We start from the raw sequence: 27,991 nt of genomic DNA, 5'->3' as shown, positions 1-27,991 counted from the left end.
AACATTACAGAGCCCTATCCCTTACCATTAAATACTCTTTCTTAATCTGAGCCGCTTCTCCTTGGAAGACATAGATTTTCTCGTTGTGGACAACCTCTGGAGGGTTATCCTGGTCGACCAGGATGATGGTGATCTCAACTGTGTCTTCTACCAGCACCTGGTTAGCTTCCACGGAAACTTCAAAATAATCTTTTGCATTGCTGCTGCCATTATGATGGTAGAGCAGCTCCCCTGCCAGGAAATCCTTTTGGGTAAAGGAAGTCACTCGCCAGCCACTTTTTAGTATCATCCCCCATTTTGGTGGAGTAACGATTTGGTATGTGATCTCATCATCATTCCTGATATCCATGTTAGTCTCCAGGCTGAGGACAGAAGCATCCAAAACTTCCCGACTTCCCTGGTGGACCATTAAACCAGTGTTGTTGATAATCTGCAAGTATGGGTCAGATGCCTGGACTTCTAAGGTGGCTGTCAAGTGGTATAAGCCATCAGAAACCTGGAGCTGGAAGTGACCGTGATCAGCACCAGAGTGGATAAAAAGTATCCTTTTCATCCTCAGATCTTCCTGGGTGAAGCGGTACACTTGGTGGGCGGTGTCGTCCACAAACACAATGCTGCCAAAGGGGATGCCCCTCCTGACAAATGTCAGCTGCAAGTCAGAACTCCCGGAGTCTGCATCAGAAAAAGCAATGTCACTGGTGGTAAGTAGGCGCTGGCCACTTCGTACCACCTTGAAGACTTTGTCCACCACTTGAACTGGTGGCTGGTCATTTTTAGGCTGAATGGAGACTCTGAAAACACCCCTGACTTCCTCTGCCTCTCCATCCAGTAGTAGAGCATCTGCACTTCCTTCATCTTGTCTGGTGGCCACAAAGGGTATATCATCCTCAGTGGTTTCAGAGTCATCATGCTGGTACAGTAGCCTGTTCTGAACAATGTCTTCATTGGTGAACTTTGTGATGGATTCATCCTTTAAGGACCACCTGGGAGATGTCTTGTGCAGCAGCTTCCCATGCTGGGGGCCTTCAATTACCTCGTACAGGTAATTCATGCTGTTTAGGCTTTTCACAAAGAGATAGTCTGCAGTGATAAATGCCTTTTCACCTTCAAGAACAGAGAGGATGACATTAGTCAGTATAGGTGCATCAGGGTCTGCTCCAATTTTTATCATGTAGGTATGCATGGGTGAATGCTGCTGCTGGTCAGCCGTCTGTACCCGGAACTGGAAGTAGTCCTCAGTTTCATTAGCATTTCTGATTGTTGCTTTGTAGCTCAGATGACCTCTGAGTAAATCTTCCTGGCTGAATCCAAAACCCTCAGTCAACCGTTGACCTAGCAGCAGCAGATTTCCCTTTCTTGGGGCTTGAAGAACCATGTAATAGAGGGAGGTGGGATTAAGGCGTTTATCTTCAACTGCAGCTTCCATTTCATGAATGGTAATGTTCTTTTGGAGTTTGTTTTTCAGCTCCAGAGGGATCATTTTCAACATTTTTATTGTTGCCCTTTTGATTTTAATAAAGAAGGTGTTGTTCTTCAAGGTTTTTTGGCCAACTCGAACTTCAAAGCTCAGCTTTTCTGTAACATCCTCATTGCGGTGTTCAGAATCAGTGCAGAGGTATTGGACGTGTCCCTGATCTATGTCTTGCTGCTGGAAAGCTTCCACTGTCTTCCACTCCCTCGTATTTATTTCTTTTCGAACCTCCCCAAATCTGAGGGGTTCTGTGATATGATAGAAAATGTTCACCTTTTGTTTAACTGCGTTGGTTTCCACAGAGAGGTTGGCAGAGGAAATTGTGGCAGTGTCTCCTTGTGAGATGATGAGACCAGTGTTGTTTCCCACTTGGATATCTGGCTCTATTGCAATGATTCTTAAGGTGGACACTGGGCTTCTTGATGTACCATCACTGACCTGAAAGGCAAGCTGTGATGTAGGTCCTTTCTGGTGAACATAGACCAAATTATCTGCCTCCAAATCCATACAGGAGAACTCATCAATTGGTTGTTCTGTCTCAGAGCTGTATTCCACATAGCCCTCTTCAGTCTTTTTGCTATTAAGTAGGAAAATGTTTAAGTTATCACAGGGTGTGTCAGCATCAACTATACGGATCACGTTGGAGCTTAAAACCTTCCGTGTGTTCTCAAGTATCATCAGAAGGTCTCCTTGTGGAAAGATTACCTGTGGTGCATCATTAACCGGGGTGATTGCTATCGGAAGCAAGTAGGTCTGACCCTTGTGCAGACATTCAGGAACTGGTACCTTGGTGTTGACAGTTACCTCTAGAACAAGTTGGTCCTTGAACCTTTCAGAGCCATCATGAACAAACCTGACTTTTCGATTTATTATGTCCAATAGAGTAAACTTCTTTCTGGTTTTAGCACCTGGAATATCCAGTTCCAGCTGTCCAAAGCTTGCATCATGTATAACACTGAAGAGGACCTGAGACTGCCTTATGCCTACGCTGTTAAGGTCTATCGTTGGTTGGGTATGTTTCCATTCCAAGAAGGTGGTACCTCCTTCTTTAATAATCAGTGGGCTGAGATTCAGCAATTTGGTGAAGTTGGTGAAGACAGGAGATAGGTTTGAATTTGGGTGACATGGTGCCACTGATGGTCCCCAAAGCCCATGCAAGATTTCTGAAGCGGGGGTGGTTGATTCCTCATAATCTGCATATATATTCTCATAATATATGTTAGTGTTCTGTCTTTTGCAGTCAGTAAATATGTCCTTTGTGACCAGAGCATCCTGTAGACTTTTTTCCTCCAGGTTTATCCTTAGGTCTTCCATACAACCAACAAAGGAGCCATATGCCATACCATTGCTTGCAATGCCAGCTAGTTGGTTTTCCTTTAGTTTTTCGAATGTATTTTCATCCATACCTCCTATGAAAAGGCTTCCCTGCAGATCTAAATAATTATTTCCACTATGTTTATCTATTTTGACCACATTGTTATCTACAGAGATTTCAAAATGGTTACGATTAATGAAAACTCTGACCTCGTGCTGCTGGTTATTGCTGACATAAAAGCTATTTTGTAAGATGACAACCCCATTTCCTTCATTAATAGCCCCCCTCAAGTGGCCATCTAGAATGTCTAGGTACACAAAATCATTCTGGAAGCCCGACTGGTAGATCAGTGGTGCCTGCTTGATGTTAGATGTCATTAAAAATTCCATTGTGCCTTCCTCCCTTGCGTTCCACCCAGGAAATGCAACGAAGGACTGTGGTCCCACAAAGCTGAGCGGGTCATCTGGTCCTGCAGAAAACTCCAGGCTGCAACCTTCTTGCACCTCATGGAATGTTCTGGATGAATGCCAGTACAGACAGTCAAGGTCATTAAAGTTCACCGTGTGGATGCAGCCCCTGAAAAACAGGCTGGCTCTGCTGAGGTAGGCTAGGTCCAGATTGCCTTTTCCACCAATGTAGAGACCATGATGAATGTTCATTTTCTGCTTGTTCCCCGGGATCCACGCAGAGGTGTTAAAGAGATGATCTAGGATCAGAGTCATCTTTCCGTCTGCAATTATCAGCTCGGCATCATGATCGATCAGGTTGTTGAGTTTCAGTCCTGCTGGAGAGCTGAGCAGCACCTCTCCAAATCCAAGCTGAAGTCTAACCTGTAGGTAAAAGAGTGAAAAAAAAGTATTTATCTCTTTATATGTAATAAACAGCTGGTCTTTTCTCCTCTCCCTCTCTTGCTCACCTTTCTCCATTAGCCCCTCCCTTCCCCCCTTGTTTCTCCCCTCCCCTTACCTCATCCCCCTGTCTCTGCCCCTCACCTATCCCTTACTGTCACCTATCTCCGCCCCCCCCCCTATCTATCTCCCAATGGCAGAAGAAGTGTAGGAGGTGTGGGAGCAGGACTGTGCTGTGGAGCAGGCTGCTGCTTACTCTTCCCTCTCATGGCTAATTGGATCGGGTGAACCGGATTCGTAAGCTCCACGGCTGGTCTCTTATGTGATTCCGCACAGCGCTGCTGCTCATATCTAGTAGCGCTTTAGAAATGATCAATAAGAATAGCAGTAATAGTAGCAGCAGAATGAGTCAATCAACGGGGGTAAGAGAGGCAGCCATGCTGTGGGGGGGTTAAGGGGAGAGGTGCGGGGCGACAAATCCTATGCTTCCTCCCGCTGCCACTGGCCTCGGCCATCTTTAGGTCTGTGTGGGTGGTGCGACTGCCACGGGACCTCTCCAGGGTGGTGGCGCCATTCACACTGCTGTAAAGCAGCCCCTGTGGGATAAATATCTTTGGAGCAGAGGTGATCAAAAGCTGCAACCCTACTAGCTGGGCTAACATCTGAGGTGGAGTGGATCCTGACAATGGAGAGGAAAGTAGGTTCTGCCTCCTGCTTGCTTCAAGTTTCGTTATTTAGACCCTTGCAAATAACTTTATGAGAGTTTGAAAATATGCAGAATGGCAGCCGAACATCTCCTTTTATGACAGTAACTATTCAGGAAAACTTGATGTTTGGTTGCTAGTGTTTGCTTCCTGGAAGCCAAAACCACCAAGAATGAACTGACCTCTTCATCTTTGTGTCCCTTTAGGAAAATCCTTCCCCCAAACTATTTGAACCTAGCTGTTTTCATCAGCTTGACTGTAATAATGGGTTTGCTAGTACGGTGCACTGTGATTATGATAGAGATGATGCTTTCATTCTGTTTGGGATCATCGATACTGTAATTTTGTACATTTGGTGCGCACTTCTCCGGGGTTTGATCTGCTGATTCTCTGCAGCTGCTGACAGATTGCAGGCTTGGCTCAGCTTGAGCAAACTGGCGGGACGGGGAAGGAAGGCGAGCTGAAGGAGAAGAGATGAAAAGAGAGGGGAGAAGTACGAAAAGAGTACAGGAGGCCATGAAGAGGGAAAGAGGTTTGGGGGAGGGAAAGGAGGGAGGGGGGCGGAAGGGCTTCAGATGTGGAGGTATTAGATGAGCGTACTACAGCAATTTCACTGCTGCCTGGCGAGTAAAATACACTGCAGTCCCAAGGGTCGTCATCCCGTATCCTTCAGGGCCTCTCTTGCCATTAGTGTTGCCCTGCAAAGGATAGTGGCTTGCCTGACTCCTGCTATTATTAACCGACTGACTGCCTCTGTACATCTCCCTAGTCTTCTTAATTTGTTTATTTGACTAACAGAAGTTTAAAGTCTGACCATTCTGCCTATACGGCCTGGGCCTCAGTATTACTTCCATAACCTGCTTACGTGACATGAAAATCACCACAGAATGTCTGAAATCCCATCACTTTTGGAGGCCTAGTAGGCCATCAATGTCCCCCATAGAAAGGAAATATACTGCTGTCAAAAGTAAGTCCCATAAGAGTCTTCTTCGGAGTGTAAACACTAGAGCAGGGATAGCCAACCCTGGTCTTCAGGTGCCACAAACAGGTCTGGTTTTCAGCATATCCATAATGAATATGCATGGGATATATTAGCATGCACTGCCCCCACTGTATGCAAATTTTATCTCATGCAGATGTCCTGAAAATCAGACCTGTTTGTGGCCCTTGTGCCCTGGAGTTGCCTATCCCTGCACTAGGGTATGGAGATGAAGGTAGGAAGAAGCATTGGAAGAGACTGAGAAGCCAGGACCCAGGTTACCTGCAGAGTACCCGATCGCAGTTCCACCAGGAGATAGTCCGACTGCCCCGCAGCCAGGAAAAGGAGACCAGTCCGTTGTCCAGTAAAAAACTGTAGGTGGAGCTTGACCTTGCTAGGAGCATCCTCCAGTGGTACCTTCACATAACTCTGTCCAAAGAAGGATGCTAGCAGGGAAAAAGCAAGAGCATTCCTGTTAATTCTTGGGTCTCATCCAAAGATACAAGTGCAAGGTACTCTCTAGAAGTGAGTCGCTTCCCAATGGCAGCCTTGCCAGCTCTCCCTCTTTAGAACTGAGGCTTCTTTCTCTTTGGGGTAAAAATGTTAACATTTTTTCCATGTTTTTCCCCCAGTAAATTCCCTCACTTCAGCACATGCTAGTTACTTAAAATTTCCACTTTGCCATTTCTCAGTTCTATTGCTTCCTGTTTTGGTCTTATTCCTCAGTCTCCTTATATTGTCTTATTGTACTTTTACACTTATGCATCTTTATGGCTATACCACATTTTCTTTGAAAATATCTCCTTCCCTGCATCTAATCTTCATGTATTCATACTTCATATGTATCAGCAAGTCACCTGCAGGGGGTTTTGATAAGAACTGGCATAATTGTACCCCAGTATATTTAGACTTACAGGGATACATTTTCAGTGGGATACCTGACTTCAAAATTAGGTGCATACCTTTCAGTCAAAACAAACCCAGATGATTTCAACACAGACGATGCCTACGTATTTTGTGATCGAATATCGGCTTGTGATGCAGCTAAAAGTCTACGCTCACACTTAAGTGTTATTGAATAATGTTGCAAAGTACATGCGTTAGCGGCTTGTCTACTACGTGCAAACATATTTGAAACTTAAAGGGTACGCACATTAGTTTCCAACCACAGCCCTAAAACACTCCTGGGAATGCCTCCTTTTGAATGCAGAAAATCCATCCTGCATGTCTACCCATGGAACGTCTTACTGCGAGTTGGCTGGAAGGGAGGGAGAGAAAGGAACGTTGGCCTTCCTGCTCCTTGGGGAGAAGGAGATGGGGTTTACTTGCCTACTGACCCAGAAGAGACATCCGCTATGTACATTGAATGAGAAAGCTGTGATTGCAGCTTTCGAGGGTACCACTTCCTACGAGAGGAGAGGCGAGCCATGACTGAGGGGCTGCAGAAAAGATAAAAGCCTGGAATAGCGACGGAGGATCCTACATTTATTCAAAGGGAGACCAAGGAGATCCTGGGAACCTTCAATGCAGGATTTTTTTTTTTAATGTGTATTTTGCTGGGTTGCGATACTGAGTTGATTATAATTCTGGAATGCACAGAAATAAAGGTTAAGAACTGAAAGCAAAACAGAAGAAAGATATATTGGGTGCTATCTTTTGATTGGACTAACGTAATGCATTTCTTGGTGAGCTCTCTTCTTCAGGTCAGACCTGTTTAATCTGTTCTTGAAAGCATTCATTCGTAGGCATTCCTCCAACTTCTTAGGCCACTTGTTGCAGGGCTTCAGCTACCCTTACAGTTAGAAAATTCTTATCAAGGTTTAACTTAAATCTTTCTTGCTGTGATTTCAAACCATTACTTCTGGTCCTATCCCCATTCTCTTTGTAACGTAGCAGGACATTGCCATCAAGCTACCCCTCACCACTTCTCAAGGCTACATAACCCAGCTTTTCCAATCGATCGTTCATCACAGGTCAATTTTATCTATAAGCTCTTAGCGTTTGTGTTGTTTTCCTTTGTATTTTTTCCACTTTGCCCACGTCTTTCTTGAAGGGCGAGGTCCTGAACTCAAGTCAATCCGTGAGGCCAGTGATGTGAGGAGTAATTGAAACTCCTTGAAGTCAAAGATATGACGCAAGGATGAAGCTCCTTTGAATTGTACGAAGCCAGCAGTGTTAAGTTTCCACTGACATGCGTGAGACAGTGATATAGGGAATGAAGGACGCCAGCTCTGAACATTTGTACGTCTTAAAGGAGCTGCATGGTGCCTTTTTGAGAATTTTGTGAAACCCATCAAAATCTGCCAGTGAAGTTTAATAAAATGTACTTTAAAAGAATCTGCTGAACAAAATATGATGCCAAATAAAATGATTTTCAGACTTTCAATAGTTTGAGAAACTATCTCAGGCAGGACAAAAGTGATCATCGGTACAGCCCAGACTTGCTTTGTAATGCAATACAACATTACTCAAGGGCTGTCAGGAAACACCGTGTGTAAATCAGTGAGCAGGGAAACCTTTATCTGTGCCACATAAATTGATTAGTGTTGGAAATATATTTCATATCACAGCGCTACTAGGACTTCCTTGCTATTCCTATGCTTACTTGCTTCCTAATTTTGAGTGAGTTGAGTTGCTGGGCTGCTTACAGCTCTATTTGACATTCTTAATAAAAGCAGTGCTGTTTTATTGCTCTTGTAAAGAAGATACCTCCTGAGCTTGTTTTGTTTTTCTTACGGAAACAAGCCCATTATACCACAAATCTCTAATAAAAAAAAAAGGGTTATAAGCCCAGGCAATATAAAAGTAGTCAAAGAGATAAAGAGAAAGTCAGAACAAATAAAGATATCCCTCAGCCAGAGAAGAGCGTGACTTGCTCTATTCAAAGAAGAAAAAATATCAAACGGTAAGAGAAGCCAGGTAAGCATATTGCAGAGGGTAATTCACACTGTCCAGTTAAATAACTTGATGCACCAGAACCACTGAAAATGACTCTTGGTTGTCAGCTATCTATTCATCTATATGGACTGGACAGAGAGAGAGGGAGAGAGGGTATGCTGAGCACTGTGGGCAGGTCCTGGGGAAGAGAGAGGATCATAGAGGATATAGAAACAGAAACATAGAAATGACGGCAGAAGAAGACCAAATGGCCCATCCAGTCTGCCCAGCAAGCTTCCCTCATTTCTTCTCCCATACTTATCTGTTTCTCTTAGCTCTTGGTTCTAATTCCCTTCCACCCCCGCCATTAATGTAGAGAGCGGTGATGGAGCTGCATCCAAGTGAAATATCTAGCTTGATTAGTTAGAGGTAGTAGGGGGTAACCGCCGCAATAAGCAAGCTACACCCATGCTTATTTGTTTTTACCCAGATGATGTTATACAGCCCTTATTGGTTGTTTATCTTCTCCCCTGCCGTTGAAGCAGGGAGCTATGTTGGATATGCGTGAGGTATCAGTTTTTTTCTTCTCCCCTGCCGTTGAAGCAGAGAGCTATGCTGGATATGCATCGAAAGTGAAGTATCAGGCACATTTGGTTTGGGGTAGTAACCGCCGTAACAAGCCAGCTACTCCCCGCTTTGTGAGTGTGAATCCTTTTTTCTTCTCCCCTGCCGTTGAAGTTATGCTGGATATGCGTGAAGTATCAGTTTTTCTTCTCTCCTGCCGTTGAAGCAGAGAGCTATGCTGGATATGCGTGAAGTATCAGTTTTTCTTTTCCCCTGCCGTTGAAGCAGAGAGCTATGCTGGAAATTCGTGATGTATCAGTCTTTCTCCCATGCCGTTGAAGCAGAGAGCCATGCTGGATATGCGTCGAGAGTGAAGTATCAGGTACATTTGGTTTGGGGTAGTAACCGCCGTAACAAGCCAGCTACTCCTCGCTTTGTGAGTGCGAACCCTTTTTTCTTCTCCCCTGCCGTTTAAGCAGAGAGCTCTGCTGGATGTGTGAAGTAACAGTTTTTCTTTTCCCCTGCTGTTGAAGCAGAGAACTATGCTGGATATGCATTGAAAGTGAAGTATAAGAATGGAGTGATCAAGCTAGTTGAAAGGCATCAGGAATAGAGGAAGGTGGAGGTAGTAATTTGGATATTTGGTTTGGGGTGGTAACCGCCGTAACAAGCCAGCTACTCCCGTCTTTGTGAGTGCAAATCCTTTTTTCCACATTTCCTCTTGCTGTTGAAGCTTAGAGTGATGTTGGAGTCACAGTAACCATGTGTATGTTTATTGAATAAGGGTATTGGCGGCCTCTTGACTTTATGGATCCACAGTGCTTTGCACAGGAAGGGGAGAGAGAAGAGGGGTGGGGAGAGACTGTTTGGGGTGGTTTGGGAGAGAGAGAATGACGGCTGGAGATGGAGGAGAGTTGACAAAGAGAAAAGGATGGAGATGAGATGGAAGACAGGAAGATACCAATGTGTGTGGGTGTTTTGGGGGAGGTCAGAAGGAAAGCACAAGTGGGCATGGGAGGAGAGAGAAAAGCAAGAGTGGGAAGGAAGAGAGAGAGAGAGAGGGTATGGGTCTACAGTGGCATTGTGGGGCCCCCCCAAAAATGATTTTCTCCTCCTCCGCACCCCAAAGATGGTCCTGCAACTTTGCATCATAACTTTTCGGTACAGGAAAAAGCACTGATGTACACAATCTATATCTGTCTGAGTAACAACAGAGTCAAGGGCACGAGGCACAGTCAGTACCGCAGTCCTTGCAGCTATTACTGCTGTCTCTATATTTTCACCCAGTATAATGCTTACGTCCTCCCTTATTGCCTAATGTATTAAGTTTTCACAAAACGTACATGAACTTTCTAAAATGTGGTTCTCCTTCTCATTTACTCTACGAGTGATTTGATTCTCTTTTCTAATTTCCCTCTCACTTTTGTTCACCTTTTCCCTTCCTCTGCCTCCTTTCTTCACTCTGTCCTCCTCCCTCCTCTTTTACAATCTCAATCCCTGGCAGCTCTCAGCATCACACAGCACTGCCCAGCATTGTACAGCTCTCGGGATCACATGGTGCTGTGTTGTATTTCCCAGTTCTCAGCACTGCATGGCATTCCCTGATCACACAGCGCTGTGTGTACTCGTGTTGCAGCTCTCAGCATCACACAGCGCTGCCCAGCATTGCACAGCTCTCGGGATCGCATGGCGCTGTGTTGTATTTCACAGTTCTCAGCCCTGCATGGCATTCCCTGATCACACAGTGCTGTGTGTACTCGTGTTGCAGCTTTCAGAATCACACAGCGCTGCCCAGCATTGTACAGCTCTCGGGATCGCATGGCGCTGTGTAGTATTTCCCAGTTCTCAGCCCTGCACGGCATTCCCTGATCACACAGCGCTGTGTGTACTCGTGTTGCAGCTTTCAGAATCACACAGCGCTGCCCAGCATTGTACAGCTCTCGGGATCGCATGGCGCTGTATAGTATTTCCCAGTTCTCAGCACTGCACGGAATTTCCTGATCACACAGCGCTGTGTGTACTCGTGTTGCAGCTTTCAGAATCACACAGCGCTGCCCAGCATTGTACAGCTCTCGGGATCACACACTGCCGCATAGTGTTTCACGGCTTTTATGATCACCTGGTGCTGCATGGCGTTTTACAGCTCAGCACATCACACGGTGCTGCAGGGTGTTTTACGGCTCCCAGCATCACCACATTTTGCACAGCAAGCGGTGACCGTATGTGAAAAGTTAAAAGTGCTAAGAAATGAACACATTCTTCCACTCTCTCACTCATGTTCTGTACCCAAGCTAAAAATACCCAGTTCACTGCTCAAAATGTCCCTGAGGAAAACATTTTTTTGGAAACGAGAACAAAAGAGGAGGAGGTGGTGGCAGGGCAGACTGTATGAGACAGAAATTTTTAGAAATGCTGAAACTCCAGTCACTGTTTCCAAGCTTCTGGCCAATGATTATAGGCCTCTTCTGACAAGCTTTTCTCCATATTATTATTATATACTGTGCTGCTATTCCCTCGGAAGAGAGAAAAAAACACAAATGAAAGATCTCTGTGTGGACTCTGGCTGACGGATGCACACAGGAAGCTGATCCTGGCCCTGGAGCAGGGGGGGGCAAGGGGAATGAGCTCAGAGTACCCTGAATGAAAGATTTTTTTTTTAAATTGGGGGATACTAGACTCTGGACAATGGTCGCTATCATTCTTTGCTTCCCTCCACTGCCTGCCCCTCCCATCCCTTAAAAGACACTCAAGCCTCCCTATACATCCTCCCGGGGTCTGTCACTGTTTAACCCGCGGTTGGACGCACGTTTTGTAGGCGCGTCCACAGCCCCTTATGCTATAAGGGGATTAGCGCCTCTACAGCGCGCGTCCAACGCGCAGCAAACTAATAGCTCTCATCACATGCAAATGCACGTCAATGAGGCTATTAGCTATTCACCCCACATGCAAAAATAAATAAATAAATAAATAAATGTGCGTCCAATCCGCCCACTTTTGCACTCAGAAATTAACGCCTGCCCAGAGCAGGCGTTAATTTCTGAGCGCCCCAAAGAGTTGTACAGAAAAGCAGAAAATACCGCTTTTCTGTACATCCTCTGACTTAATTCCGTGGCGATATTAAGTCGGAGGAAGGAAAAGTTTACAAGATTAAAAAAAAAAAAAAAAAAGAGTGGCGGAGGTCAGGTTAGGGAATTGGATGCTCAGTTAACCAGCGTCCGTTTCCCTAACCCATGGCTCTGCGCCAGTTACGAAAACGGATGCCGATAAATTCAGCGTCTGCTCTCTTACCCCGTGGACAGCCGACCTCTCCTGGGCGCGCGCTGCCAAGGAGGCGCTAGTGGCATCCTAGGGCCTCCTTGGCAGCGCGACCCCTAATTGAAATATTGCATGGCGCCCTCCGGAGAGGTGCCTGGGTGTGCATTAGGAAAGCGGGCGCTGAATACTCAGAGTCCGCTTTCAGCGCATTTTTTTTTTGCATCGGCCCCTTACTGAGACAGCTTAATGAAGTTACTTTAGATCCGGAGGTCTCAGCCCAGACCTTGCGACTCGCCCAGCTGGTTAGGTTTTTTAGGATATCCTTAATGGATATACAGTGCTTCCTCTATATGCAAATCTATTTCATGCATATTCATCGCAGATTTCCTGAAATTCCAGCTGGTGACTAGCGAGAACTGAGTTGACAACCACTGCTTTAGAGTACCAGAGAGCAGCATCACTGGCATTCCTGCTTACTTCTGCCCTCCAGATAGATGGGTGTGTGTGTGTGTGTGAGAGTGTGTGTGAGTGTGTGTGAGTGAGTGAGTGTGAGAGTGTGTGTGTGTGTGAGTGTGTGTGAGTGAGAGTGTGTGTGTGTGTGAGTGTGTGTGAGTGTGTCTCTGTGTGTGAGTGTGTGTGTGAGAGAGTGTGTGTGTGAGAAAGTGTGTGTGGAGGGGATATACTATGGCAGGGTGACATGGAACAGCAGGATTTGCTCCAGACCCTCATGAATCACATAAACACACACCACACTCTCTTGCAATAAAGCAGGGGTCTCCAAACTTGGTTCTTGAGAACCACATCCCAGGGATTTCAAGATTTCTGCCATGAAAAGCCATGAAATCTATTTGCGTGCACTGAATCCATTGAATACTATAAATCCCATGCATATTCATTAGGGAGATCCTGACAAACCCGATTGGACTGTGGCCCTCGAGGACCGAGCTTGGGGGACTCCTGGAATAAAGGGCTGTGATTTCCTTCCCATCGGAACTAATAATAATTTCCTGTAAGATCAGACAACATCCTGGAATGATAGATCAGCCTCACAGGAACATGAGAACATAAGAACATGCCATACTGGGTCAGACCAAGGGTCCATCAAGCCCAGCATCCTGTTTCCAACAGTGGCCAATCCAGGCCATAAGAACCTGGCAAGTACCCAAAAACTAAGTCTATTCCATGTTACCATTGCTAGTAATGGCAGTGGCTATTTTCTAAGTGAACTTAATTAATAGCAGGTAATGGACTTCTCCTCCAAGAACTTATCCAATCCTTTTTTAAACCCAGCTACACTAACTGCACTGACCACATCCTCTGGCAACAAATTCCAGAGTTTAATTGTGCGTTGAGTGAAAAAGAACTTTCTCCGATTAGTTTTAACTGTGCCCCATGCTAACTTCATGGAGTGCCCCCTAGTCTTTCTATTATCTGAAAGAGTAAGGAATGCCGGTGTGCACCGATTCAGATTCCTCATCTTCACCCCATTCCTGTGAAGAATATGGAAGACGTTCTGAAGCTACTTGTGATCTCGTGTGCATCTCGAGCTCAGGCTGCTGTTGCTTTTTGTCTCCTGGGTGTGGGCTTGTCCTTCAACACATTGCCACTGCTGGCACCGCAGACAGGTCAGCTTCTTGTCCTTTTGGCTGGCTGTTTATTTTTCGTAGCAGCACATTCCTCGCTGAGTCAAGTAAGCAGCTGTGACTGTTATAGACCATTACAAAGTTGAGTCTTGTTTGGGGTTGCCTGGCAGAGAAGGTTCGATCTGGGGAACCTTTACAAGGGGAAACCTTTCAAGAACATGGTGACATCTGGAAGGGATCTGGGGTTTTTTTTATTAGGCGAGGAAAGCTCAACGACACCCTGCTATTAGTCCATCAGGGACTGTCCTAGTCTGAAGCTCCTTTTAAAGGGGCTGATGCAAAAAGCTGATAAAAATGTGCATTGGCATTCAGCACACAGTTTATGTGCACAAAAAATGTGTCTTCTATTTAATTTGCACTTATTTATTTATTTATTACTATTTTCAAAAACTATACAAAGCAATGTAAATCTTTGTACAGTAAACTTAGAGATCCATTATAAAAGGAAAGTTATTCTATTATCAGAAAGAAAAAAACAAACCGCTCATTTATCTCAATATTGAATACACAAATCATTTCCAAAACAAGGGAGAGTTAGAAAATTGTGGAGATTATACACAAACTACAGTAGTTTTAACAATTCCCCCTTTAATTACTTTATGCCTAGGAATTACTCTGAATTATTATGGCCGAGGGTTCTTTTTGGCCTCCAAGAAATTACGCAGCTGATCTGGACTAAAGAAAATGAAAGCATTATTACCAATTTTTAGAACGCACTTACAGGGATATCATAAAAGAAATGTTGCACCACAATCTAATGCTTCTTCTTTCATATTTAAGAAAGCCTTACGACGATCTTGTGTTTTGGCAAATCATGGTTCATCCGAACTTGACCACCATAGAAGGAAATATTTAAGTGCTGAAAGTAGTGCTTCATTACCACATTTAAATCTTGAAAGGAAAGAAATGATAACAGAAGTGTAGCTCTCTCGAGCACTTCCTCTGTTGAACTTTCTAAGGGGGTCATTTATCAAAATGCACTAAGGCATTTTTGCATGCGTTAAGGGCTTATCGCATGCGATTGCACCATATTGTATGGTGCGATGCAAATTTGGAAAATAAGAGGAGTTAGCCTGTCTGTGAAGAGCTATTGCACAGACTTAATGCCGATTTTAACAACACCTTTTTGGATAGCATTAAGCTGTGTGATAAAGTTTTATTGCCTTTTCAGGCCTATTTCAGTTGAAGTGAAGCTCCCAACTAGCTATTGAGAGACTGTGGGTCTCCTACAGGTTTTCAAGGAAAAACCCCAGTGATATGAGAGAGAGAGAGAGAGACTAGATATAATGTTAGACGTACAAACAGAACAGTGGTCTCTTGTGAACATTTGCTGACCCTCGGAGTGAGGAAACTCACTCCAAGATGAGATTTGGGTAATGTTCTCTCAGCCTAGCTTGATGGACTCGCTACCTGGGTAACATCAAGCTAGGTGGAGAGAACATTGCCCAAATCTCATCTTGGAGTGAGTTTCCTCCCTCCGAAGGCCATCAGATCTTCACAAGAGACCACTGTCCTGTTCATACGTGTCACGTAGAATGTCAAAGTGGCCCCTATCCCCCTACACTAATACCTAAACCTCACCTCGAGTTACTAGGTGGGCCTACCATAGGGATACAAATACCTAGCCAGGGAGACAACATTATGGCTAGTCTCTCTCTCTGATATGATATACACTAAACTGACCCCTTTCCTATTTCATATTCCTCATTTGACGCACTTGAGCATTGATGTTATGACCATCATACTAGGTATCATTGTGTGGATATTCAACCACCTTCACTCAACCTTATATATAATCATCAGTCAGTCCATGTATTTTTTGACTGTTTTTGTGTCTCAATTCCACCCGTGAACAAACTTTTCAATTTTCAATAACCCATTCCCAAAATTCCAAATATTCATACATCTTCAAATACTAGTATTCAAATAGAGTACTTATCTTGTCACATTAATTTTCTTGCTGGAAAGCCACGTTATAATCTTTATCGCCAGCTCACTTCTTGCCCGCTCATTTCTTACTCGTTGCACAAGCTCACTTCATGCCCGACACCGTACAGTGTTTCGGACTAAACATGTCCTTCATCAAGGGCTATGTATCTGCGTATTTCGAGCAGCATGGCGTTTCTCGGCGTGTTCTTTACAACTTCTCAGCAAGAAAATTAATGTGACAAGATAAGTACTCTATTTGAATACTGGAGGCCAATTAAAGATAAGCCCCAAGCAGGAGTAGTATAGGACTCAAGGGCAGGGTCTTTTGCCTGAACGGCCGCCTCCCCTTTGGGCTGGATCCATGGGTTCTGGTGGCCGGCAGGACATCTCTAGCAGGGTTCTTGGAGCGGGGATTTAGGCAAAGGCGCAGGCAGGCAGTGGTCAGGCTAGGCAGAGGTCAAGCAGAGGCAATGTCAAAGGTCAGGCTGCGTCGGGAACGAAAGTCAGTCAGAGGGCAAGGAGATGCAGGGCAAGCAGGAACAGGGGTAGGTGAGAAGTCCAGGATGGAGCAAGGACAGCAGGACAGACAAGGAGACAGGAACTGGAGCAAGGCAGGGCAGGCACCAGAGAGAGAAGACACCAGAGGGACAGTGACAGGAAAAAGGCAAAGCAGAGGCAGGGCAAGTAAAACACCAAGGCCAGGACAGGCACAGGGCAAAACCGAAACAGAATGCAGGGCAAGTCAGGGATCAGACAAACAAGGACAGAAAACAGGCAAGAGGGACCCTGGGACAGGCAGGAAGGCCACTGGGAGACCACGCAGGAAATGGAGCAGGAAGAGGAGGGAGGGTCACTGGAAGACTGAGTAGGAGTAGGCAGGGGGGGCCACTGGGAGGCCAAACAGGAAACTGGGGAGAAATATGGGCTCCATGGCTTTTTTTTTTTTGGCAGGGTTTTCTGGTTGGCATTATGGCATCCCATGTAAATATAATATACATGTTGTGATATTTTTACCTCTGAAGACCCTACTTTGGCTGTCTTCCTTCATGTAAAATTATTCATAAATGCATAAATATTAATTGTGTATGGGGAGGGTGTGGTTGAAGGGGGTGTAAGACTGTAAGGTCCATCTAGAGTCCATCTTATACCAACTCTGGCCGCACTGGCTCCACCTGAGAAAGCAGGATTCCATCTGGAGCTCTGTGCGGGGGTGTAAGTCCTTCTGACACAGACACACACACACGTTCTCTTGCTCAGCCACAACACACACCTACCGAGAGCAAGAGAATGTGTTTGTGTCTTTGTTTCAGAGCGAGCGAGAGAGAGAGAGAGAGTGCGGGTGTGTGTCTGACACTGGCTGGCAGTGTGGATGTCTCATTAGTTGGCCACTGATTCAAGAGCTGATTGGTTGGCAAGCGACTAACACTAGACCAGGAACGAGAGATGTAACCAAACTTATGGGGAGGCAAACTGATTGCATGGATCTGGAAGGGGGAACCGCTGCTCTGTTTGCTCTCTCCTGGTCTAGGGTGTGCACTACTACTTAGTTATTTAGGAAATATATGAAAACTATGTTAGAAATTGTTTTGGCTCAATTCTCAAGGGGCAAGCTTGTGGGAGTTCTCGAAACACGTGCTGTAGGGACAGTGCATGAGGAAGTCAGGTACCCAGTGGGCTGGTTCTGGAAAAAAATCCCCCGGGGCTGCTGTTTTCCTGCCCCTGGATCCAGCATAAAACTTTACTGAAGTAGACGTTCAACACGAATAATATGGAACTCGATGCAAGTTTCGCTGGTAATGTCCATAAAGCAACTGAAAGCAGTAAATCTGTGCTTCCTTACTCTCTCCCTTCTTTCTCTTTGGATGGAACATGAAGCTGCCCTGGGGGCCTTGGAAAGGGTCCTCCTATCCTGTTATGGATTCCCCTGAAATACCTGGGATCTATTGCTTGCTCTCAGACTCTCCAGTTTTCTCCTCTCCTCTTCTGTTCTACCTCGTGGGCACCTTGTTAGTGATTTGCATTTAGGCAGAATCAGTGTGGTGGCTCTTTTCCTCCTCTCTTCCCCCAGGTAGGTTTATCTCCTGCGTAATCAGTCCTTCAGCAACCCAACTGCCCTCGGACTGTGGGATCCCTAAATTAAACCCCCCCCCCCCCCAACAAAAACCTCAACTCTTCACACCGGGAAGGTGAATAAAACTTCCTTTCAAGAAAAAAAAAAAGAAGAGAGATTTATTTATTTAATTATAAACTTTTATATTCCACTTTATTGGGCAGGTGACCATCCAAAGTGGGGCACGATTTAGGAAATCAGCTTACCACTGTCATAATATGTATGTAGACAAAATGTCATATAAATTACCAACCACTGAATTTAATCTTCTAACCATGACTCCTCAGCCAAAGCTTTGGGCATTTGTTAAGGGAACTGAAAGGAAAAGCTCCTGTCCTTTCAACTTCAAACTAAAATATCTACCCAGGCACTGGGTGTCACTCTACTAAATAGAACTAGGAATAAACCACTGCAGCGACCTCCAGTGGGGGGTGCTGTGGCAAAGATGGTTTATTCCTCTATACTGCAAGAACTTGCTACCAGCCACTGTTGCCAACCTCGCTTATTTCCCGCACGTTTGGGCTTTTTTTCCTAGTGATTCGCTTTTTTTTTTTTCCTTCCCAATTCGTGGGTTGCTTCTTATTGGCCATCTTTTTCTGCCAATCGCCTTTTTTTTTTGGGCTTGATGGGCGGGACTTGTGCCCCGCTGTTGCTGTGATTGGCTGCTGCCGCCGATGAGGCCTGTCCACAGCAGGCCCACCCAAAACTATTGCAGCAGTATAGCCGGCCAGAGCTGCAATGCTCACCAGCAGCACGTGGGCAGACCCCGCGCAGCGAGCAACAGCGTCGGGTGACCAAGGAAGCTTTTATGCAGCACAGCAGACCTGAATGCTGAAGGAAATGTAGCACTCAGCTGGCTACAAAGAGACGAAGTATCAGGAGGGGAGGAATGAGTGTGCTGGGAGGGGACCGGAGGCATGCTTGGAAGGGGTGGGAATGAGTGTGAGGGGGCCAGAGATGTGCATGGAGGGGATGGGGAGGGGGTAGAGTGTGTGGGGCCAGAGATGTGCATGGAAGGGGTGGGGGATGGGGAGTGGGGGGGGGGGGAATGAGTGTGAGGGGCTGGTGTTTTTTTTATTTGTTTTACACCATTTTTGAATTCATCTAATTTATTTTTTTTTTTAATTCTCACGTGTTTTGGGCTTGTTTTTTTGGAAAATTAGGGCTTGCTCTTTCATGATAACCTGGTAACCCTGCTACCAGCCCACATTCTTTAGTAGGGATCTCAATGGAGCCCTACACATAAATAGCTCTTTCAATTCTTCCTGAAGGAAGAAGGTGCCTGAAGAACACGGTCCACAGGAGGAGGAGGAGTTGCCCAGTGGAGCAGGAGAAAACAGGATTCAAATGCTTCTGGTCTCACTTAGACTCCTTCTGACTTAGGGCAAGTTACTGTCAGGGCATTTTGTGCTGGTAAAGGGTGACACCCCCACCTAGGGTGGGAGCAAGCTGAAGTCAGGAACAGGGCTGGTCAACGTTAGGGTCTTTACCTGACCAGCCACTTCCCCCTCGGGTTGAGCCTGCAGGTTCTGGCAGCCAGTGGGAATTTATAGGTAGCGCACAAAGACAGGAACTGGAGCGCCCACCAAGGCAGCAAGCTGCCGAGGCAGGAAATAAAAAGATGTCTACAACCAAACAACAAAACACAAGACATAGGTGAACCACAAAACCGGACAGGACAAGGACTACAAACAGGGCAGAAGTGAACAAAAGGCCACAATAATAGGGCCACCAATAGGACAAACAACTAAGCAAACAAGATATTAACAAGGACAAACACAGAATAACAAAGGCCACAAACTAGAGCCGGGAACAAACAAGAGGCCAAGTTCAAAGCCAACAACAAGGCTAAGGCTTGGACAAGGGCCTCAATAAGGAAGGATTCCAAGCAAAGGCAGGGAACTTACTGTGAGGCAGGTTTAAATGGGAGTGGCAGTGTTGGATCATTGCCATCATGGCTGCCGACAGGACCTCCAAGCCATAGGAGTTTGGAGGATTGGGGCAGCATGGAACATAGCCCTCTAAGACTCCTGCTGGAAGGAGGATAGCAATGCAGGCAATATCCTCACAGTTACTTTATCTCCGGTTGCCTCAGGTACTTGTTATATTAGAAGCTCTTTGGGACTTATTATATCTGAACATTTATCACCATTGTACAGCCCTACATACATCTAGTAGTGCCACTTTGGGAGTCAACACCCAAGAAAAGGATCTAGGCATCATTCTGGATATAAATATGTTGAAATCCTCTGCTCAGTGTGCGGCGGTAACCAAGAAAGCAAATAGAATGCTAGCAATTATTAGGAAAGAAATGGAGAATAAAATAGAGAATATCATAATGCCTCTGTATCACTCTATGGTGCAACTACACATTAAGTATTGAGTGCAGTTCTGGCCACCGCATCTCAAAAATGATATAACAGATTTAGAAAAGGTACAGAGAAGAGTGGCCAAAATTATAAAGGAGGTGGAATGATTCACCAAGAGGAAAGGCTAAAGAGGTTATGGCTCTTCAGTTTGGAGAAGAGAAGGCTGAGGAGAGATATAATAGAGGTCTATAAAATAATAAGTGGAGTGGAATGGGTAAATGCAAATTGGTTGTTTCAAAAAGTACAAAGATTAGGGAACATTCAATTAAGTTACTGGGTGATATATTTAAGACAAATAGGAGAAATATTTTTTTACTCAACATATAATTAAACTATGGAATTCAGTGTTGGAGGATGTGGTGAAAGCTGTTAGAGTAGTTGGGTTTAAAAAAGGTTTAGACAAGTTCCTGGAAGAGAAGTCCTTAAACCATTCTTAAGATGGACTTGGGGAATCGCACTGCTTATTCCTGGGATAAGCAGCATGGAATCTATTGACCTTTTGGGATCCTGCCAGGTACTTGTGATCTGGATTGGTCACTGTTGGAAACAGGATACTGGACTTGATGGACCCTTGGTTTGATCCAGTAAAGTAAATCTTATGTTCTTATAAGTGCTTTTAAAAAGCACACATTAAACATGCAGATTACATATTTATAGCCTAGACAAAATGTTATCTTTATCCAGGATGTGGTCAGTCTTTTTAGAAAGGTACACAATATCCAAACTGGAATTCCCACAAGTTCTTCCTAAGGAACTACTTATAGTCTTATGGCAGAAGACCAAGCTATAAGCCTGAACTTCCTAAATTGTTTTCTAAATGAGGTGATGACTGTTTTCTCTTGCATCCTTTCTAGACAAAACTGCTCTAGCAAGAATAACTTTCCTGTGAGAAAGTCCTGGCAGACATTCACAGTGAATTAATTACTCACTTCCTGTGCAGGAGATTTGAATTTGGGGATGATTGGGGGGATGGTGCAGAAGGGAGTTGGACATCATTGCTTGGTAGGGCAATAGAAATGCAATGAGGACTTAATAGTTTGCAGCTGGCATCAGAGAACCAGATTCAAAATTCTGACACTTCCGACAGTCATTGTGCGCCAAAACACTTCTCCGATCAATTGATTAATTGTCATTCAGTCTTGTTTCTTGCTTCATTTTTCTGCACTTTACTTCCTTCTCTTTCCTTGTATACACTAAAGCTCTTTTTTCATGTCATTCTTCCACTTTCTCACTCTCTTTCCTTTATCATTTTCCATTATCACAATAAAGAGAGCATTTATAGAGCCATGAATAGACAGGAAAATGGCTTGGTTGATGACATAGTTACATCAGTGATGGAGTAGGAGGAAACTGAGAAATGAGTGCACATAGACAGTGAATTCCTCCTTCACCTCAGAAGAGTTGGCGCCTCTGTGGTTGGGCTAGGATTATTTTAGTAAAGTAATAGGTAAGTCCAAATTTGAATGAATGTGGGGGCTGAATTTCTTTCTTGACCTAGAAATACTTAACCCATCAAGGACAGAAATTGGATGAATCAGTTGACCAGTGTTTGGAGGAACCCAAAGCTGAAATTTACTTATTGAATCCTCTGGAGAATGCTATTCTCAACACGTCAATGTGGAAGAATATAGTGGTTGCCTTTTATAACAAATCCTGGTTCCTGACAAACAGAAAGCTTTCCCTCTAAAATATGTATAGAGTAGAAACATAAAAACATGATTGAAGAAAGACCATATGGCCTATCTAGTCTGTCAATCTATGCCAACTACTCGGCTCTACAATCACTATAACTCCTTCGGAGATCCCTGTGTTTGCGCGACATTTTCTTGAATGCAGATTATTGTCCTTGTCTCCACCATCTCCACTGGAAGGCTGTTCCATGTTTCCACCACCCTTTTAGTAAAGAAATATTTCCTTAGATTACTCCTGACATTATCCTTTTTCAAGCTCATTCCATGACCCTTTTTTTCCAGAGCCTCCTTTCCATTAATAGAGACCTGCCTCCTGTGCATTGATATGTTGGAGGTATTTAAATGTCTGTATCATATCTCTCCTATCTCATCTTTCCTCTAGGATATATATATTTAGATATTTAAGACTGTCTCATACACTTTATAACAAAGACCACTGAATATTTAATAGCCACCCTCTAGATTGTCTCTATCCTATTTATAGCCTATTGAAGGTGTGGTCTCTAGAATTGTATATGGTATTCTAAATGAGATCACACTTGGGGCAATATCACTTCCTTTATTTCTGATGATCATTTCATTCTCTATGCACGCAAGCATCTTTCTCGCTTTTGCCATCACCTTATCCACCTGTTTGGCCACCTTAAGATCATCAGATAGGATCACCTACAAATCCTGATCTTTTGTACTTAAAAGAATTTCACCCTTATACTGAATCTCTCCCTTGGGTTTTTGCATCCTAAATGCATAAGTCTGCATTTTTTTAGCATTAAATCTTAGTTGCCAGATCCTAGACCATTCTTCGATCTTCATTAAATCCCTCTTCATGTTTTCCACACCTCTCTGGGTGTCTACCCCGTTGCAGAATTTGACATCACTGGCAAAAAGGCAAACCTCTCCTGCTAGCCCTTCCACAATATCACTTACAAAAATGTTGAAAAGAATCAGTCCAAGGACCAAACCCTGTGGCACACCACTAGTAGTTCCTCAGAGTGAACTCAGTTTATGACTACCCTTTCTTGCCTCCCACTCAATCAGTCACTTTAGGGCTCATGCTAAGGGCGCTCAGTTTATTTACAAGCTGCCTATGTGGAACCATGACAAAGGCCGTACTGAAGACCAAGTACACTACATCTAATGCTCTCCCTTGATCCAACTCTCTGGTTACCCAGTCAAAGAAATGAATCAGATTCATCTGACAAGACCTACAGTATCTCTGGTAAAACCATGTTGCTTTAGAACTTGTAATTCATTGGATTCCAGAAACTTTACTATCCACTTTTAGCAGCAATTCCATTAATTTGCTCATCACAGAAGTCAAGCTAACAGGTCTCCTCCTTAGTTCCATTTTTGTGAAGAGGAACCACATATGCCAGTCTCCCAGTCCTCTGGAACTATTCCTGACTTTAAAGAAGCATTTAAAAGTCTGTCAGCGGAACTGTCAGAACTTCTCCAATTTCTCTTAAAACCCATGGAAGTAGCCCATCCAGCCCCATCGCTTTATCTATTTTTAGTTTAGTTAGCTCCTCACAAATACAGTCTTCTGAAAATCGTTTGAGGTTTACCTCACTTCCAATCCTATTTGTGTCCATTTTCTACAGTCCTACTCCTACAGTCCTTCCTCGGTGAACACAGAACAGAAATATTTGTAAGCAATTCTGCCTTTTCCTCGTGAGCCTCTACATATTTCTCTCCTTTGCCTCCATCTCACAGTACCATTGTTGCACTTCCTACTATCACTGACTTATCTAAAAAAAAAAAAATCATGTCTCCATTTCATTGTATTTGCTATTTTTTTCTTCCATTTGAATCCACTCTCCTGACTACTCTTAGCTTTTCCAAATCTTGTTGCCCGTCTTCCTGTTGTAGTTTTTGAATGCTCACCTTTGTTTCTTTATCTTTTCAGCTACTGCTTTAGAAAATCATAGCAGCCTCTGTTCCTTTTTCTTTTATTTACTTTCCCAGCAAAATAGTTAGTTGTCCTTATAATAACCGCTTTCAATATTGCCTACTGATCTACTTCCTCTAGTTTTTCCCATCTAGCTAACGACTTTGTGATTCTCCTCCATTTTAACAAAGTTGGTTTTCCTAAATTCTAGGTTCCTCACCTTAGAATGAACCATAAATGCCACACCATTCAGTGATCATCCACCACAACATCATAAACACTGTCCCCATTGGTAAGCACTACGTCCAGTATCGCCCTTCATATGTGGGTTCCATTACCAGTTGATAGAACTTCCTGCAGAAAATCCAGGAACTCCCTGCTTCTAGAAGAAACCCCAGCTGGGATGTCCCAATCAACATCTGGCAGATGTTGCGTCCGTCAGTCTCAGACGGCTTCGACCTCTGTGCCTCACCTTTCTTCCTTCTCTCTCCTCAAGCCTTGGGAAGATGGCTGCTGCCGCATCTTCATGCCACTCTCTCCGGCGTCCCCGGATCGGCAACGGTGACGGTGTTCGCCATGATATTCCTGAGGGCCTCCTAGGGTGCGCGCGCATGCCACCCACATCTTTATCCACGTCATGGCGGGGACCTCGGGGGCGTCCCCTCCGAGTGACGTCATCACATCCTGGTATTTAGCCTGCCCTTCATTTGCTAATAAACTGAGTTAGCAAGGATTGGATTGGACTGCCTCCGGTCTAAGCTGCTCTGCCGCTTCCCAGCAGCCACAGGAAGCTCTCTCTGCCCTTTGGGGTAATTCTTCACTAACCTGGGTACCCGCACCTCGGGCGTCCCTCTGCTCTATTTCAGGTACCTATCTTGGGATACCGGGTACTCATTCCTCGAGGGCCTGCTCTCCCTAATCTGGTGCCTGCCACTGAACAACTTCTGCCTGCCAGGACCTTCTTCAATACAGCTTCTGCTTCAGTGAGTACTAATGCTTTCAGTCTGTCTCACCTTCAGCTTCAGCGCTCACTGTTTTCATCCGGGACCTGTTCCTGCTACACCGTACTGCCTATCATCTACTCGAGTGTGAGACTGATCTCCTTTGCTGAGGACCCCTGGACTACTTCACTGGGCTACCTTCACTGCTGCCCACCCTTGGGCAGTACCATCAAGCTGTACAATAAATACTACTTCTCTGTGTCTGCGTGTATAGAGTCTAGCCTAGTACTGCGGTTCCTCACGGGGCTCCTCCCCGTGGAGTGGCCATCACCGCAGTACCCAAGAATCCACTCCAATACCTCATAACCATAACAGCAGATTGAAATCTCCTATCAATAGCAGCAATCCTTTCATAGCAATAGTGTGACTATCCTCCATTAAATATCCATTTCTTCTGCCTGTGAACTAGATCTGTATATTCCATGAGTGTAAATGGATGTTCCATTCCCTCTTTCCAGATTAGTTTGCCTACTCCTTACCTTGTATACCTTGCAGTTCTGTTCTTGTAACATCATTTTTTATATACAGTGCCACTCCTTCCTACCCTATCCTTCCTGAATAGACTGTAGCCTGGAATAACTATATCTCAGTCATGATTTTCTGTGTACTACATCTCTGTGATAGCCACTGCATCCAAGTCAGCCTCTTCCATGACTGCTCCTAGATCAGACTTTCTTTTCCATACTATACGCATTAGTGTACATAGTTTTCCAGATGTTGCCATGTTCCCATTTATATAATATTGTTTAATAGTTTATTTATCTCTGGGATTTTTTCACTCATCCCTGATGATCCTAATTTAAAACCCTCCTCATGAGGTTTGCCAGTCTCTTCTGGAAGTCACTTCACCCCTTCTTTGATAGATGGACACCATCTCTGCTCAGCAGTCCTTGGAACATTATCCTATGCTCCAGGAAGCCAAAACACTCTTGTCCACATCATATATGCGACCATTCAGTTACCTCCAGAATGTTAGCTTCTCTGCCTTGACTTTTATCCTTGACCAGGAGAATTAGGAGAAACGACCTGCACATCTATCTACTTCACCATCTCTCCCAGAGCCATGAAGTCACTTTTGATATGTTCTAGGGGATATCTAACAGTATCATGCATGCCAACAGAGATGAGCAGCATTGGATAATAGTCAGTTGGTTTGAGGATTCTTGGTAATCTCTCCATGATATCTTGGATCTTGGCACCTAGTATTTATTTTATTTATTTATTTAAAATGTTTTCTATACCGTCGTTAAGTTAATTCACCATCACAACGGTTTACAAAAAAAGCACAAATAAGGTTAAAAGTTGGTTGATATAGATAACACATTATAGGTGTGCCATTAGGGAATGGTAACATGTTTTAAATATAAAAGCTATGTATTGAGTTTATTTATATTGTGGTTGAAAAAATCTTCTTTACGGTACACCTTAATAATTTAATATTCTAATATGTAATAGGAGAAAGGAGAGAGAAAATTTTCATAAACAAAAGAACTGATTGCTTGGTGTTTACTTATGTGCTTATTTGTTCTCTTCGTTCTACTTATAGAAGGCTTGTTTCAAAAAGCCAGGTCTTTAGACTTACTTACAAGCTTTGGCTCCTCCTTAGCCTGAGAATTTGTAGTACTTTTCAAATTCCATTGTAATACACCCTCCGTATAATAAATTTGTTGACTCCTAATTTGTTTGTCATAAAAGTGACTTCTGTAATGATTGGGTACTTTAAGTAGAGCCTAGAATTGAATATAGTGTATCATGGATATCTCTTATCCATGGAGGAAAAGATAAGATTCCTGCAGGCCAACAATGGAGATACCTCATTATGATGACAAAATGTGCATTTTTATTACATTTGAGATTGGTGAAGACTTTGTATGTTATAGGAGGTGAGACACTGTTATCCAGCAATCAAGAGGGATACCTTGGGGTGATCATATCGGATGAAGTCTAGGTAGAAACACAGTGCAGCAAGGCAGTGGCTAGAGCCAGTAGAAAGCAGGATGCACACAGGGGGAGGCATGAATAGTACAAGAAAGGAGGAGATAGTGCCTTTGTACAGGGCAATTGGCAAGATCTTATCTGGAGTACTGTGTCTAATTCTGGAGGCCATACCTCCAAAAGGGTAGAGGGGAGGTGGTCCAGAGAAAACCTGTCAAAACGGTACAAGGTCTGCATCAAAAGTTCTGTAACACTGAAATGCCTAGATATGTTCACCTTAGAGGATAGGAGAGAGAGGGGGCTTATGATCGAGACACTGAAAAGCCTCAAATGTATAAATAATGCACAAGAAGCAAACACTGGTCAGTGGAAAATAAGATCTAGAACCAGAAGACATGAGGCAGACTCAGAAAAAAACATTAAAATATATCTGTTGTAATATTCTATGTTAATATTCTGTTCCTTAGCCCTGATATTAAGTGTTAACATGTTCTGCTCTATTGCTTCAAGCTCAAATTTTGATTGGGGTAAGATGATAGAGCGCCAAAGCCTGGAAAGTGGAGGATGCTAACCATCAATAAATAAGTAAATGCATTAAAAAAAAAAAACGGCAACTGTTTAATTGCTTACAGACTATTGAAACTTGTTCCAGGGAAAACAGATGCATGTTCATTCCCGCCTTCCCTGCAGCACAGAGAGCAGTTCTGTTCCTAGCCACTTCCTGCCTCAACGGACAGAACCAGCCCACTCTGTTTTTCTCAAGGTGGATAAATAAATCCTAGGAGCCTTCAGACAGCTCTTGAATTGTCCCCGGGAAGGCGGGTCACGGTGTTTGAGGAGCAGCAGCCAGGATGCCTTGTTGTTATTTCCAGAGGTAAATAACCAGTAGGGAAAAAAAGAAGAACTCAGAAAGCAGTTGGAAACAGCTGGAAACAGCTGAAAGAGAGAGAAATGGAAGGGGGGGAGGTGAGGATGAGAGAGCATGGGAGAGGCTGAGAAAGATATGGGGTGATCGAGAGAAATGGGAACAGTGAAGGAGACAGGGTGAATGTTCAGCGTGAAGGAAAGGAGGAGAATACAAAAAAAGAATATTCAAATTTATTCTGGTGTCACCTCAATAACAGTGCTGCATTCCATTAGTACCAGGTACTTTGTGACATAACACAAAACTATGCAAAAAACACACACTACATCTGTGTAGCAAACCTGCGAAACCAAAACTGTAGTAATTCCCAGGTGCCAAACAGTACCAATCCTATGAAAAGGCAGCACTGCAAATATTACACTAGACCCTAGAACACCAATACGCCTCCTAGTGGGAAAACAAAACAAGCCAGGCTGCCGTAGATTCCTACACAGAAACTACATGCTAGCAGAATTCCTCACCTCGATCACACATGCAGAACACAGAC

At 44.2% G+C, this 27,991-nt stretch overlaps 1 protein-coding gene across 2 annotated transcripts in view; it reads right to left on the bottom strand.

The window, feature by feature from the left end:
* Positions 1–27,991, bottom strand: part of CSPG4 (chondroitin sulfate proteoglycan 4) — a 214,637-nt gene that overhangs the window by 37,730 nt on the left and 148,916 nt on the right. For both annotated transcript variants that reach the window (XM_029574975.1, XM_029574974.1), the window contains exons 2-3: positions 5,600–5,763; positions 26–3,616 (exon numbers count right to left, since the gene is read on the bottom strand). In XM_029574975.1, the coding sequence (XP_029430835.1) occupies positions 26–3,508 (3,483 nt within the window). In that variant the 5' untranslated portion in view covers positions 3,509–3,616; positions 5,600–5,763. The remainder of the gene's footprint in view (positions 1–25; positions 3,617–5,599; positions 5,764–27,991) is intronic.

Source organism: Rhinatrema bivittatum, chromosome 13 (assembly GCF_901001135.1).
Source record: "Rhinatrema bivittatum chromosome 13, aRhiBiv1.1, whole genome shotgun sequence".
NCBI lineage: Eukaryota > Metazoa > Chordata > Amphibia > Gymnophiona > Rhinatrematidae > Rhinatrema > Rhinatrema bivittatum.
This window is presented reverse-complemented; position numbering and strand designations above follow the sequence as displayed.